Here is a 16878-nt window from a genome sequence, read left to right as displayed (position 1 = left end):
TTCACTATCCAAGCAAGCAGTGGTATTCCCATCTTTCTTGATATCCCTTATGTATGAAGTCACATAGGATTCCTTTGTGGGTATGTCTGCCATCGCATTTGCAAATCTACTGACAGATTAAGTGTCTTGGATGAATAGATCTCTGGCATTTTGTTCTAGACAAATGCTTACACTAGACTCTTTAGCTTTGGATTTAAGACATTGTTTTTGTCACTCCGTGCATAAGATCAAATGACAGCTAAGCATCCATGGTAGAGGTGGAACACATCAGGTATTGGATGCATTGTCAAGGGAAAGCACACAATGGTATATGTCACTATCTGTCTGGTGTGAGCATTAGATCCTCATTGTGTCCACTGCTCCTCCGCAAGCCACAGTCTCTGTTGTTCCAGTTGTTTTGTTGAGGATATTATGAGCCTTCCTTTCACTCCACCTTCATTATTTCCTGTCTGATCCAATTCTAAAAGGGATTACTTTTACTAATCGTGCACTTGGGGATCTACACTGATGTATCAACTACTTCTGATTCTACACTGCTGAAATGGGTGTCAAGTCAGCTGCTAACACAGAATAAAGCAGAATTTTTCATGAAGATATCTGGGGAGTTTCTAATCTGAATTAAACTACTATTGAGTATTTAAAAAAACCCCAAGACAAATATGTTAGTGAGGGAAGAAAGTAGGGTAAGAGAGAAAGAGGAGAAAACAAAGGAAAAGTTTGCAAGTAGAGTGTATGAACTTGAGGTTGCTGAATTTAAACTGCAGCTGAGACTAAAAGCTTGGCTGAAAGCCCAAAGAAACCTACAGTTAAAACACTATCCTATTCCCATTGACAGAGTAGCCAATAAGCTGGCAGTACAGAAAGCTTAAGCACCCAGAGAAATTTCCCATGTTGACAGTTCTGCTCTCCTTGAGGAAAACAATCAATGACTTCTAGAATGCATCACCTAAAAATCATTACATAATCCATTATTTTTAGAAAAGGTAATTGCCCCAACAAATAGCTGTATTTTGTTGGTCTGAAATTGAAACATAAGTGGAAAAAGGTTTTGTTGTATTCAGCATTTTTTACCTGGATATGCCAGGCACCCAGAAGCTTTGTCATTGTGCTTTAAAACTTTTTTTAAAAGATCTTTAGAAAAGCACCACCTTATGTGATTGAGTGGTGCCACATTAAAGAAAAAATGTTAAAATTAATGAGAACACTCACTGCAATGTTAAGATGATAAAAATAATGTGCTCACTTCAAGAGAGCTCAAGACAAAGATTGAGCTTTCCCACTGCTTAGGCTCCTCTCCAAAAAGAAAATCTCTACCTTAGGTCTATTACACTTGACACATCTAAGCTACAAAGGTATGGCTTGAAACTCACACGATATAGAGCTGACATCGATATATTCAAGAATGCCTTTTGCTGGTGCTACCACCTACCTAAATATCAGCATGTACAGGTGTCAGCAGTGAAATGAGTGATTTTCTGAGTCACATAAGGATTGCTTTAGAACAGAATCACTGACATTACAGATAGCTAGGCTGGTTCACATGGAGTGACTCCAGCATACTGTCTTAACCATCGGAGTAATGGAAAGCCTAAAATTTGTTTGGAGAAATGCAACAAATATGTAGTCGTAGAGCTTTAAAATGCTATTTACACTTCAGAATATCACCCTCCCAAAATAACTGGCTCCAACAGAGTAACATTCTATTAAATGCCTTTTTTTATTTGTTTCTTTTCTGTGTTAGCCTACTGATTTGCTTGTTACACCACTGACAGTGTCCAGTGTGATACGAAAACAAGTATGGAGTATGAATTAAATAAAAGAGAAGCTTTCCTAGTTAAACTAGTTTGTATCAAACCATCACATACTGCAAAATGTCAGGATGAAACTTTCTAATACCTGGCCCAAACTACAACACTATATGATAATGTTGGTGAAAATCTAAAAAATGTTTTGCAGATTTTTGCTGACTCACATTATCTGGGGAGAAATCTATCAAACTCAGGAGATGGAAATCTGAACAGATATGCAAATACAATGCTCATACTGTCTAATTATTTCAGAGTTTATCATAAGTGTTCCTGTCAGTCTCCTAATACACTTTTCTCCTGCATACTGTCATTTTTTGGCAAATATTCTTCCCCTGTATTTCTTACCTTAGTCTTTAATTTGAAAGGTTCTACAGTTGCTCAATGAACATAAAAACTATAATTTTTTAACAGTATGTATTATCTCAACACACAAAAGTTGTTGTTTTTTTCCTCTATTCATTCTACAGATCCAATGTGATTGTGTTCAATATAATTTATATAAGATCTTTTTCCCATTCATGAGTTATTTTGGTAAACCATGCACTACTAAAAAGTTCCTCACATTCAAGCAATGAGACCAAGCACTGATTTGAAGTAGGTGAGTGGGGCAATTTATAGATGCATAATTGCTGCTGGAAAACAGAAGAAGGAAAATGAACTAGAATACTTACTTTGATGAATCAATGAAGTATATTACAAGAGCACCAATACTAAGAGCGAAGACTAAGACAACCTACAAAAGAAAAGAATCATTATTTAACATTATTAAAGTGAAGCATTTTTTTACACACAAAAATACAAGGCAAATAAATTATAAACTAGTTGGACCTCCTTTAATTTCAAATCTTACATATTATCACAGACTGCTGTCTTGCATTTAAAAAACAGACACAAACAAGTTAAATCCTAGCTCAGGGGAAAACAGTATACAATTAGATCCTAACCTCTGGTAAATTATTCATTTCAAATGGCAAGCAAGCCCACTGCGTGGCATTCAAATCACAATACAGCTTTATAAGACCTATCCTTCAGGACTGCAGTAAGTTTCTGCTCAATGGTACGTAAATGAAGCATGATGACAGATTAGACACAATTTCCACTTATATACATGGTTGTAAAATCCACAGGCTAAGTAATAAGGCTATGTAAACACGTTTTCTCTACACTCCTGTCCACAGAGACTATACCTAACTTTCAAACAGGTTAAAACAATAGCTTGATGCAGCCTGTCTTGATACAATGAATATATAACCCAAGCACTTTATAGTCCCAGTGTTTCCCCTCACCTTTAAACTAGTTCAAGTTTTTGAACCAAATATATTTTTTAGGTCTAGCAGCTAACTCTTCTTGACAAGATAGACCTTGCTTTTCTGGCTACTGCAGAATAAACTGGATTAATCACATCTCCATCTGTCTCTAATTTCTTTCTTTTCTTTAATTTTTGCTTAAATAAAGTAATAGAGATTCTGGGTATGATCTTCCAAGACACTTAAGGAATTTAAATGTTTCATGACAATTCATAAAACAGACATTAAAATGCAAATATCTAATTTTTGCAAGCAGCTCCAGATTCTTATGCTACAGGAAACAATGAGGTACGTACACAAAACCACACCACTGCCCTGTTGTAATATAAATCTTATTTGAAATCAAGGCTTGTTTCCTCTTCTAAAACACTTATTTAATACTGTAATATCTAATGTCCCCAGAAAACACAAGAAGAGCATCAGAAGACAGCATTTTAAACACCATTAATCTCTCTTAGGTTACTATAAATACAAATTAAGAAAGTCCTATTTACTGTAATGCAAGACAGATGCTAGCTCTAAAAATCAGTGTTCTTCACTTTTTTTTTTTTTTAATTACTTCATATTACCTTTGGATATATTATAGTGAACTAGTTAAATATTCATGATCTTATATTGTGCAATTCATATCCATTCATCCCACAAAATGTTCTTCAGAACTTTCCAATTTGTCGAGACAAATACAAAGTTATATATATCTATATAATAATTTTCCGTTTAGAGACTTCTGTTCCAGTATACCCCAAATCCCAAGAGTAAAGCAAGATTAAGGATCTCTAAAATCAATTAGCAGGACCTAGTATCATGCTCTGGATGGAGCTGTACACTGACTTTTCTCCAGGATTAAGAGTGCCTCTGCTTCTTTACCTGGTCCCTCCCAAGCCAACATATAATCAACTAAAGCAACAAAGGCAAAAGCACAAAACATTCACTGTCTATTCTATGAGATCACAAATTCCCACGGGCTCTTAGAAGGTAATTCTACCTCAATCAGGTTTGTAAGATTGTACTTTTTATTGATTAAAGGCTCTGTTAATATCTTCCAGAACAACTGCATACAATGACAACTTCTCTTTTTAAAAAAAAACAACACAATCTAAATCTGTGCCAGTAGTTGCAGACCAGTTTACAAGAGCAAACCAGGAAACACAAGCAAATGAGGGATGAAGTGGGTAAATACAAAAAAGATAAAGAGATAAAATAACAAAAATACAAAGTAAGATTCTATCTTGCTCCTAACAGGAATATACAGCAAATGAAAATTTAACCAAGAACTCCAAGAAACTGGGAAATTTCCTCTTGTTTACCTTTTATTCCCAAATACAGGAAAGCAAATCTTGCAGTTAATGTACTCGCTGTGTAAGAGCCATGCTTGATGAAACACAGTACCATGAAGAAGCAGCAGTAATATATGCATTGGTTCTTATGTGAGTACGAAGTGCGAGTTCCAGTCAGCATCTGGTGTTGACAACAGGATACATGCCAACAGCTTTGAATCTCAAGGGGTTTGCTTGCTGGGTAGTGGGCTAGCTAATAAATCTGTCTCAGTGACTTAATGATCCTGCCATTTTGCATGCAGAAGAGGCCGGTGGTGCAGGGGTGAGAAAAAAAACCAACCAACCAATCAATACACTTCTGCTAATTCTTCCACACTTCGAATATCAGCTCAGAATTAGTATTCTAGAAGTATTCTAGAAGGAATTAAGCACTTCCAAACTAGACAGTGGGCAATCCCATCTTTCAGGGATGTCAGAATAGGTTCAAGAGCACACAACTCTGAAGACCTTTGCTAACTCTTAGTTTTCAGCCTGAAGGGTTTAAATAACTAAATCCAAATTTCCCAACTTGGATAGTCACATTAAAAGCTTCTCACAAACCCAGACCTGAAAATACTTGCATGCAAGTTATTTCAACTATATTTTCTGCTTTTTGTTTTTGTTTACCTTTATTACACAAGAAGTTAACTAGCTAGTTAGTTAGCAATTAAGTTCTACTAAATTAGTTACCAACATGCATTAAATAGAGTACAGAAAACTTTGGCAGCTTTACAAGTTTCTTTGCTGTTTAAATTTTCCCCTTTCGCTAAGATCACATAGACTTACCACTCACCAAAAAAAGTCTAAGTTTATCCAAAACAGGAGGTAAAGGAGAGTGAGAAATAGCTACTTGATAAACCAAGAGGCAGTAAGGTTTCAGTGAAATTCCCTAAAAAATTCATAGCCAGGATTAATTTTAAAAATAGAAGGCAGCAGTAAGGTAGGTAAGCATGAGCTCTACATGATGATCATGAGTAATCAGAAATCTTAGTTATAATCACTCATGTGGTGTGCAACCTAAAACATATTACTTGACCTCTTCTGCCTCTTGCTTTCATTTGGCTAGGATGCTACATGCCAACTCATTAGGGCAACACCTGTCTTTCATAACAGGTGTTTGCAATGGACCTAGCACAGCTGAGACCTCTACTGCTACCACAATGATAAACCGCCTGAGTAGGACACTATGTAGCAGTGTCAGCACTATCCGTGAGAAAAAAGGGAGTTTATTAAAAGGTTTCATTTAGATAGAAAGGCATAAATATCTCTACGATAAACTTCTCTTTCTGGAATTACATTTTTTTTATCCCACTGCCCTGTACAGTAGGGTTTTAATGTATTACTAAAATTATGTATTTATTGTAAATATATATTTAAAAATACAGTTCATATTTAATGCATCTTTTTTTACACACTTGTGTAATAGTGAGATGAAATACAGCAACAAAATTGCTGGAAGAGAAAACACACCAGACACAACAGTTATGAAAAAAATTAAAGAAAAAATAGCCACATATTATTATAAATAGTCACTGAACTTATACATCAGAACAATAACTTCAGTATTATCTGAAACCTATAGGTAAAATGTAATGTAAACACCTTAATCACTGTGATGTTGCCCAACTATTCATAACTGTAGTAAGTAATTAAGGTAGCGTGTAACTGGTAGTAGTATACATGACATCTCTGAATAAAACCACACAAGAGAATTAGCAAATTCAGCTTCTCTGCCATCAGCTGCATTTTATTCTCTCTTCAATAAAAGAATCAACTTTCTTACATAGACTTTAGCAGAATGTCTCTCATTTTAGAAGACTGCTAGAAATTAATAAGGATCTGTCATATTAGAGGAATGCGGTGCAATCAAAATTCAGGAATCATTAGAGTAAACACAAGATTAAGGAACATGAAAAATCAAAGCAGGAAATAAACCAAAGAAAATTAATATCTTAATGCACTTTTGTTTTCCACACACATTCACAATTGCATGTGAGGAAGAATTTTTAAAAAGCAAATATCCTCGTTATGTTCAGTTCCATACATTCTTCTAATATTTCAGCTTTATTTTTCTTACTTTATAAACACGGTATTTTTTCCTCAACTTTACACTGACATATTGAAAAAGAAATGAAAATTTATGTGCAATCCATAAATTTGAAAAGACTGAGCTTTTCTAATTAATGAAAAAACATAAGACAAAAAGTCCCATCTGTTAATGGTGCTCTGTAGCTTGAAGTTAATTAGGTTTGCTGGGAGAGTGCCTGACAATATGACCAATTAAAGTGCATGCAACTTTTACAAAGTATTCAATTTCATTTTTTCAAAAATATAGCAATACTTTATATCAAAATGTACCATTTTTTAGAGCTAAAGCCACAGCATTATACGTATGTAAGTACATGTGTGCACACGTGTGTATATGTATTTTTTCCCCCCTCTCAAAACTAAAAGGTCCTGCCCTCCTGTCACCCAAATCACCTTCCTTTAAGGCAAACAAAACTAAAATTCAATTTTTGTGTATTGTTAAAAGCGTAACTCATACTGATTTCCAGTGGATGCGTGACTGGCTCTACAGTCATGCTGAGCAAGAGTTATGTTGGTAATAGTTACCTACAAACTATTATTCTTCTAGTTGTCAATGTTCTCATTTCCAAGCTCATTATAGACTGACTGTAGGCAAGGGCCATCAGTGAACCTACTGGAATCTCATTTTAGAAATAAGTGACTGACCTGTCAAGCATGCAAATCACTCTAACTGAAAAGCAAACAAGGTCAACTGCAAAACTACTCCAAGGCAGAAGAACCCAGCTCTAGAGCATGGAATCCCTACCATATTACAAGACAAGAAAAATGTAGCACTCAAAATGATGTTTGATTATTCACAGTGCTAGGCCTGGGAAAAGCCTCTGTTTATTGTGTCAAGCCCTGCAATGTGTTTTATGGTATTTTTTTCTTTTTGTTTCTATGTTCTTATGTTTCAGTTATGACAGAAGTCTTTTAGCTCAACATGAAGAATTGGAATCAAAATACTTCAGAAGGAACTCTTTGTTGTAATAATACCTCAACCCACCACTGAATAATGAAAGTGACTGAGGTAAAGGAGATAAAGAAACAAGCAAAGACTCGGACACTTTATTTTATAGTGGCTACACAAAAAAATATCCACATGTGCATGGAAAATCTTGAAAAGCACAAAAGGGCAGTAACTAAAAAAAAATACTACAAGGGACGAGATATTGCCCCCAAAACCATAACCATAATCTGGATAATTGATTTAGAAAATAACCTTACTATAACAGTTGAGTATCAGAGAAATTCAGCACCTGAAACAATGAGGAAATCAAACAAGATCTGTATCAGTAAAAAGTAATCATTAGTCAACAGCTAACCCAGACTTCATGAGACTATTAGTTATCACAGAATCATAGAACTATTCAAGTTGGAAAAGACCCTTGGCATCACCAAGTCCAACCATCATCCCTACTCTGCAAAGTTCTCCCCTAAACCATATCCACCAACACCACATCCAAACGACGCTTAAACACATCCAGGGATGGTGACTCAACCACCTGCCTGGGCAGCCTATTCCCATATCTGACCGCTCTTTCAGTGATTTTTTTTTTCCTACTGTCCAGTTTAAACCTACATTGTTGCAGCTTGAAGCCATTCCTTCTTGTTCCATCTCTAATTACCTGTGAAACAAAACCTTTCTGCCAGACAGCTTTCCAGACACACTTCCCCAAGCCTGCAGCATTGCATGGGGTTGTTGTGGCTCAAGTGCAGGATCCAGCATTTGGCCTTGGTGAAGCCCAAACCATTAACATTAGCCCAACCATCTAATCTATCAAGGTCTCTCTGTATAGCATCCCTATCCTCATGCAGATCAACACTCCCACCTAACCTGGTGTCATCTGCAAGTGATAATACACTCTATGTCCTTGTCAAGATCATCAATAACGATGTTAAAGAGAAATGGTCCCAACACTGAGCCCTAAGGAACACCACTTGTAACTGGTCACCAGCTGGATTTGACTCCATTGACCACCACTCTTTGGGCCCAACTGTCCAGCCAGTGCTTGATCCAACAGATCATATGCTCATCCAGGCCATGAGCAGCCAGTTAGGAAGTAGCCACACATACAGCAGTTGTAGAAGTATTTCCTGAAAAAATGGAAAGCTCTTGGCTTCATTAAAGCTCAGTGAAATTTCATTTTAAAAAGACTGTAGGAAGAAGAAATGGCCAAATCATTCAGCATACCAAAAAATGTGAATGCTTGTCAAGGAATGTACTTTAAAACAGCATGAAAACAAGGCACACATCTTCAGAAAACAATCACTGCTAAGTGCATCTGATTAACTGCAAAACAGTTTCCTGCTGCAGTACTAAACATTACATCTGTCATCTTCCATTTAACAATACCCAATGTGGTGTGTTTTTTCTTAACTTTTTTTGTAATATAAAGATCACTTCCATAATAGTAATCTTTCTACTTCAATTTCCAGACCAAACATAGATTACTAAAATTGCTGATACCTGACTGAAGCCTTGTTCATCAGTCAAGTTATACTACAAATCTGGGAAAATTCATAGCTGATTCAGAGCCTTCTAAAGAGAAGTAGCCATCAACAACATCAGAGAATTTGCATGAGAATTTGCAGGAGCTCACTGTATCTTAGTTCACATTGTTTACTCAGTTATTAAGCACAGCTTGCTATCAACCACCTCATAAGTTTTGTTGTGGCACTTAAATGAAATACCAAACACTGGATATCAATGAACAAAATCAATGTGAGGAAACCATGCTAAAAGAGAAGGGGGGAAAATACTGTTGATGGAGTTAAACAATGTAGTATTTTTATAAGCATCCTTTTTCCTCCTTTTTCTCTGGCATTACTTGCTCTTCAAACATTGTGCCAAAATTGATAGCTTTGACTGATAGTCATAGGAAAACATCTATCATACCAATCTGCTTTGAAGACTGAAAAATTGACTTTTTTTGATCATTAGAAATAAATCTAAACCTACTTAATCACCCAGCTTTATATGAGAAGCTGTGAATACACAAACCTATTTTATGTAACTGTACAAAAGAAAAAGATCGAGACCAATTCTGAACAGTGACTACACATTTTAGCACTGACTAAATTTTAGTCATTGTAGACTTGAGATGTCTGATGATTCAATGCAAGAGCATATACTTCAACTTACCTGAAAACAGAAAATAAAACCAGCATAGTACTTTTCCAGGGACTACTTCAAAATATAATTTTAATCAGAACCTTCAATTCCCCATGGCAACATAAATACAGACAATTTGAGGTCTTTTGATTTTAGGCTTATTTTAACTGAAAACCTGACAATTAATTATTTGAAAGTCATTAATAGTGAAATATGAGATCCCTATATAATTGGATAATAAAATGTTGCAATTTCACTGGAACAGCTAAACATTAATTAAACAAACATTCAGGGTTGTGGTGATCTTGGTTAACCAGGAAGCATTCACTCACCCTAAGAAAGCCATTTTTTATGGGCTTTGGGAGTAACCAAATGCTCATACTGCAGTTTCTGCTCCTTTAAAAAACATGAGCAAAAATTTTCCATTTATTGTATGCAAAACCTGAGCAAGTACAGTTATATGCTATTACAGGTGAAATCTTGATTCACAATTTGGTGCAAGGCTGCACTGTTGCACTACATGGAGATTACTTCACAATTCAGTATTTCAGAGAAAGGCCTTTGATACCATCAATTGCAGGCATTGGTAATTTCCATATTGTAATGATCAAGGAAATGCTGATAGTATGCTGTAAGTATTGCTAATCTGGAATTATCATTCAACATCACATACCAAATTATGAGAAATACACCAGGCATGAAATGGAGTAAACAATTTGCAACTAAAGATGTGAAATGCAGAAAACAATGTGTTTTTCTATTTTTTAAAGGGTAGGATGGAAAGAGAAGTTGCTCTGTAAGAATAAAAAAAAACCTGATTTATTCAGCAAACTTGTTCCCTGCAGATGAGTTTTCCTGTGTTGCTATGTGGCTGTAATTCTAAAACTGAAAGCATTTTTATGAGCTTTTCTAATGTGGTTTAAAGATAAAATTATATAATCATATGATTAAAGGTTTGCAGAACAAACTCATGTAACTTTGCTAATAGTCTTGTTTACTACCCTTGCTTTTAAAAAACACACAGCAGTAACCACTAAATCTGGACTTGAAATCAACTGTTACCTCAGCTGTTCTTTTCTCTTGCTAGTGACAAACATATGTTATGTTATTTAACTTCCACCCTCCGGTGTTGCGCTTATGTTGTTCTTTTTACATAACATGAAGAGTGTAATTCAAAGATAACTTTTCAAAGTCATCCTTTCCTCTGGGTCTTTGCATCTTTACCTGGCTTTACTAGCGTGTAGTATATCTCACCAGCATTCTTACCCTTCTTACAGTCTGTTCTTCGAGAACTAGAAAATTGCCTGTGTCCCTGCATGCTTTATAGGGTCCTTGTGAAGGTTTAAGACTATTGAGTTTCATGCTGGAGTCATCTTATTCACAGACACGCTAAAAAACATTGAGTGGAGAATGGAGAATGAGAAACATACAACTTCAGCTTACATTCTGTCTCATAGCTGTCAGTACATATTTTTTCCCCTTTTTCTGCATGCTTGCTTTTGACTGTGTTATTTTTCTGAGGAGCTGCAAGAGCATTTATTTTGAAAACTACCAAAAAACAAAACTGGACAAACTACTAGGTAATTACATAGTTATCCTGGCCAAAGAGATTTTTAGGAGGTACTACTCCAACCCCATGTCTTTATGTTAGCATGCAGTTTTAGTTCACATTTTAAATATTACAGAATGGACAGGAGGTAAAAGTGCATATGTGGTTATAAGTTGGTTTGGGTTTTATTATGTGTTGCAAGAAAAATATTACATCTTGCATGAACAACACAAAATCTGGCAGCAAACTTCATGAAAGACAAAGGATTTTTCTCTGTATGAGTAGTGCAGAATCTGGCTGAGATTCTGACCAGGTAAATTACACCACTGCAGTACAAACCCTCTCCCTTTTTTTTCTTTGCATGTTTGTGTGTTCCCTCCCTCATGAAACTCTACCTTACTATTCATCTCCTATTCAGTATTTCTTTTCTCAAAACCGGTTTCATTTTAAAACAGACCACCTTTCTAGAAACTATACATGAGCAGAAAATCTGAAGTCAGATGTGGGGAAATTAATTTTTTTAATCATGCTTTTTAGACAAAAGTCTTTAGCTCTGGATGCTAAGTTTCTCTCTCCCAGCTGTAGGCCCAGCTCCTCTCCTTGATTGTGCTGAATCACTAGAACCACCTTGCTGATGTTCAGCCTCCCTTGAAAAAACTGCTGTCTGCTTTCAGTGAAGAGTAAAGGAAAATGGGGCAGTTGAAAGAGAGTAAGCACCAGCAGTGGGTGGGCTATTTGCTTTTGTATCAAACCCAAGTCCCATCAACCCCTGGGCTCTGCCAATGACCTCCCCCCTCCAGTTCATTTGAACCCCCATGCACAAGACCAAACAGTGGGGAAAGAAAAGAAGATAATAAAACATAGCCCAATGAAACTTAAAAAATACTTATACCAAATCTGCAGACAAGAAATATCAATACTCTGGTGATGACGCTGCACAACACTATCAGATCCTAATACTAACAAATAATTTGTTTACTTGACAGTTTGGCTGACATGCTTCCTCTCTGTCTTCCAGACAGAGCTGGAAGAAAGAGCTTTCAGCACTCAATTTCAATCCTTAAATTAAATTAAAATTCCTTTTGCTGACTGCCTAAAACCTCAGAATCCATCTCTGATCAAAACAGAAGACCTGTGTAAAAGAATGCCAAGGCAACTGAACACTGCTGACTCAGCAAGGAAGTCCACCTACTGATTCATTAGTATGACTGCCAGCAGCACTGACCCCATTTAAGCATCTTCACAACTCATAGTTTCTTATCATGATTGCAGGTGTATTAAGCACCAGGATGACCAAACACACATCCATATCTGCTTACATACCTTACTTTAAAGCTGCAGCTTTTCCTTAACTTTAAGCCCCAGAAGAGGTCAAGATAGAGGAAGAGTTTGACATGGTAGATGAAGATTGGGTTAGGGATCAGTTGAGTAATCTGGACATCCATAAATCAATGGGTCCAGATGGAATGCACCCAAGGGTGCTGAGGGAGCTGGCGGAGGTCATTGCTAGGCCACTCTCCATCATCTTCAGTAAATCATGGGCAACAGGTGAGGTGCCTGAGGACTGGAGGATAGCAAATGTCACTCCAGTCTACAAGAAGGGCAAGAAGGAGGACCCGGGTAACTATAGACCGGTCAGCCTCACCTCCATCCCTGGAAAGGTGATGGAACAACTTGTTCTTGTCACTATCTCCAGGCACATCAAGGACATGGGGGTCATCAAGAGCAGTCAGCATGGTTTTATCAAGGGTAAATCATGTTTGACTAACCTCATAGCCTTCTATGAGGAAATTACTAGGTGGATAGATGATGGTAGAGCGGTAGATGTGGTTTATCTTGATTTCAGTAAAGCATTTGACACCGTCTCCCACAGCATCCTTGTGGATAAGTTGATCAGGTATGGGTTTGGTGACCAGGAAGTGAGGTGGATTAGGAACTGGTTGAAAGGAAGGAGTCAGAGAGTTGTAGTCAATGGGGTAGAATCTGGTTGGAGGTGTGTTACTAGTGGAGTCCCACAAGGGTCGGTGCTGGGACCGGTGTTGTTCAACATCTTCATCAACGACCTGGATGAGGGTATAGAATGTACCCTCAGCAAGTTTGCTGATGACACTAAGCTGGGAGGAGTGGCTGACACACCAGAAGGCTGTGCTGCCATTCAGAGAGACTTAGATAGGTTGGAGAGTTGGGCGGGGAGAAACATGATGAAATTCAACAAGGGGAAGTGCAGAGTTTTACATTTGGGGAAGAACAACACCATGTCCCAGTACAGGTTGGGGGCTGAACTGCTGGAGAGTAGTGTAGGTGAAAGAGACCTGGGGGTCCTGGTAGACAGGAGGATGACCATGAGCCAGCAATGTGCCCTTGTGGCCAAGAAGGCCAATGGCATCCTGGGGTGTATTAGAAAGGGTGTGGTTAGTAGGTCAAGAGAGGTTCTCCTCCCCCTCTATTCTGCATTGGTGAGGCCACATCTGGAGTATTGTGTCCAGTTCTGGGCCCCTCAGTTCAAAAAGGACAGGGAACTGCTCGAGAGAGTCCAGCGCAGAGCTACGAAGATGATTAGGGGAGTGGAACATCTCCCTTATGAGGAAAGGCTGAGGGAGCTGGGTCTCTTTAGCTTGGAGAAAAGGAGACTGAGGGGTGACCTCATCAATGTTTACAAATATGTAAGGGGTGAGTGTCAGGGGGATGGAGTTAGGCTTTTCTCAGTGATGACCAGTGATAGGACAAGGGGTAATGGGTGTAAATTGGAGCATAGGAGGTTCAAGGTGAATATCCGAAAAAATTTTTTTACTGTAAGAGTGACAGAGCACTGGAACAGACTGCCCAGGGAGGTTGTGGAGTCTCCCTCACTGGAGACATTCAAAACCCACCTGGATGAGTTCCTGTGTGATGTACTCTAGGTGACCCTGCTCTGGCAGGGGGGTTGGACTAGATGATCTCTCGAGGTCCCTTCCAGCCCCTAAGATTCTATGATTCTATGATTCTATGAACTTAACAAGAGCCATAGTAGGATGTCACTAATAACAAGAATGTGCTGCAGAGCTATTCCACAATACAAAACATAGCCAGAAGTACCAGTTTTTGTGAATGAGCAAAGCCTTTGTTAAAGTGGGTGACACACAGTCTGCACTGACAAGGCAACCCTGAAACAGGCACTCTGACACTGGAAATGGAGTGATAAGCTGCACGTTATCAGAGCAAGCTGTCTTATTTGCGTTCCAGTTCCCAGGCGGATCAGAAGCAAATAACCAGTGTACTTCAGAAAAGAGAGCACTTCTTTAGTTTGTGCAAACTCTGACTGCTTTACACATTTTTTTCTAGGACAATGTCCTTGGTGTGATTCAACAGATCTTAAGCACAGTCCCTTTATTTAAAAAAAAAACACAGTAGTGAGTAATTGACCTTCTTCTCAAATCTGCCATCCAAATATGAAAAATGGCAAGTCCTGCAGCAATATTTTTCGATGATACCTGAACAGGCACATTTCAACTATATGGAGTTAACCAGCTACATGAAAAAAAATGAACTCAATTAGTTGAATAATAGGTTATTGATTAATTTTAATAACTGAAATATATTGTGAGTGAAAGTAGGAAAACAGTTAAATAGATGCATAAAGATAGCATAAGCAACTCCCTTCTTCCTCTCTCCTACATCCAAAAAGAAAGGCTGAAAACAATCAAGTCCTCCTACGTCTTTCAAAAAATTAACATTTTATAAAATCTTATACTTCTAAAGAAAACATTTTCTTATATAGAAATTGCTTTAGATCCCAATTGCCCCAGAATTCCAAATTTATATCTAACCTTTCATTTAAGAGTGTAACTATTTTAATTTCTCATTAAAACTTTGATTCCCGGCAAACAATAGAAGTCAGTATACTCATGTTTTGAAAAGTAGAGACACCTATTAATTGCATATGTTGCAGTCTTGTGCAAGACATGAGATGTATAAAGTCTGTTGTATTTTGGGCCAAAAAATGTCTGAACATATTTGAGAACACCTGCTTCAAGGACTCAAGCTGCATTACAAGACAATTCTGTGTTGGTGAAACTAACACTGAGGTTAAGTATTCTGACTTTCAGGGCAAATCCTGCATTTCAAAAAAACCTCTGTCCACACCCATGAAAGGAAAGATTATATTTTGCTTCTCTGATAAATCTCTGAACTAACATTACTAGTTTGTTTAAATTCAATTTGGAAATATACATGAATGTGCACATATTTTATTCTTTTGTAAATGTAGATCTTTGTGCAAACATTTATTTTGATGAAGTTAGATAATAACTAGGACAGATTAAGTTATGGGCATTTTATAAGACATAACAGCAGAAAAGTTCTATTTTTATAGGTGCCAGGTCTGCTTACACAGAACTCATGTTTTCTATTATATTTGTGTTTTGTTTTCATTTAATTAATTTAATTAAAATGAAAATATTAAGGATTTTTTTTGTTAATCTAGGAAGCATATTTAATAAAGTGTAAGCTGTATTTGAAATAAATACATACACAATTAAAATTGGGTCAACAAAGTGTCTTATAAAAATATGCTACAGCTATTGATCCTGCAGTAACACAAAGGCAGACTATAATGACAAAATTCTCTTTCTCTGGCTGCTTCTACTCAGATGAGGCCATATATTTAAAGTTAATAACAAATTTAATTCAGACTTTTAAAAAGTTTTTCTAATGAATCAAGGTTTTCTAATGAATCATCTCCCATTTCAATAATCTTGACACTAAAAGATGCTTGGCAAAGCTAATATCTGAGCACTTTCTAAAATTCAGCCTCTAATAGCAATGATTCCCTTACAGGATTTTCTCATTTTCCCCAGAAGCTTTTAAACCCTGCAGTCAGATCAATGTCCATATACTTGATGCTCGCTCGGTAGATGCACGCGCAAACAAGGAAAGAATGTACATTACACATTGTCACAGAAAAGTGAAATTGTGGGGTGAAAAGTGCATTGACACAGAAAAAAAAAGAAAAAAGAAAAAGAGAAAAAAAAACCCTGTTATTACTCCATTATGCCAAAGTGTTTTTAGCACATGAATAGCATTTTTCCATGTTCAGATAGACTGAAAGTGTGAGGATTTTATAATCTTAGGGGCTATTTTTATTCTGTATTTGTCATTTCTTCAAAATACTGCCTTTAGAAGACTCATGAAAAGCCCAGGCTATAATTTTTTTATGATGACAGAAAACACCTTAATGGACAAAAGCCCTTGCCTTCAACTAAAGCAACTGAAGCTGCTAAATTGTCATGCAAAATTCAAAGGAAAATCTGAAATACCATTTACAAGAATGTTCTGATATGGTGAGACGTAAGAATTCAGGGAAATCTGCACATTTCCAAGTTTAGAATATACAGGGCAGTTGAGGATCTAGATTGCTATACAACTGTTTTGGGCTTGCATGGCAAGGTTTTGGTAGCAGGCAGGGGGGGCAGAGGCTACAGGGGTGGTTTCTGTGAGAAGCTGCTAGAAGCTTCCCCTATGTCCCATAGAGTCGCTGGCCAAGGCTGAGCCAATCAGCAATGGTTGCAGCATCTCTGCGATATCATTTTTAAGAAGGGGAAAGACTGCTGCACACCACCAGCAGCAGCAGTCAGAAGAAAGGAGTGAGAATATGTGAGAGAAACAACCCTCAAGGGTTGACATCAAGGGTCAAAGAAGAAGGAGGGGGGAGCAGGTGCTCCAGGCACTGGACCAGATT

The 16878-nt window shown here is 37.2% G+C and overlaps 1 protein-coding gene across 18 annotated transcripts in view; it reads right to left on the bottom strand.

The window, feature by feature from the left end:
- The window catches only part of KCNMA1 (potassium large conductance calcium-activated channel, subfamily M, alpha member 1), a 447141-nt gene that overhangs the window by 233482 nt on the left and 196781 nt on the right, over window positions 1-16878 (bottom strand). For all 18 annotated transcript variants that reach the window (XM_010000727.1, XM_010000731.1, XM_010000726.1 and 15 more), the window contains exon 3: window positions 2480-2541. In XM_010000727.1, coding sequence (XP_009999029.1) covers window positions 2480-2541 — 62 coding nt within the window. The remainder of the gene's footprint in view (window positions 1-2479; window positions 2542-16878) is intronic.

Source organism: Chaetura pelagica, unplaced genomic scaffold (assembly GCF_000747805.2).
Source record: "Chaetura pelagica isolate M959 unplaced genomic scaffold, ChaPel_1.0 scaffold166, whole genome shotgun sequence".
Lineage (NCBI taxonomy): Eukaryota > Metazoa > Chordata > Aves > Apodiformes > Apodidae > Chaetura > Chaetura pelagica.
The sequence above is the reverse complement of the archived record's forward strand: the minus strand, read 5'-3'. Positions and strand labels throughout refer to the sequence as shown.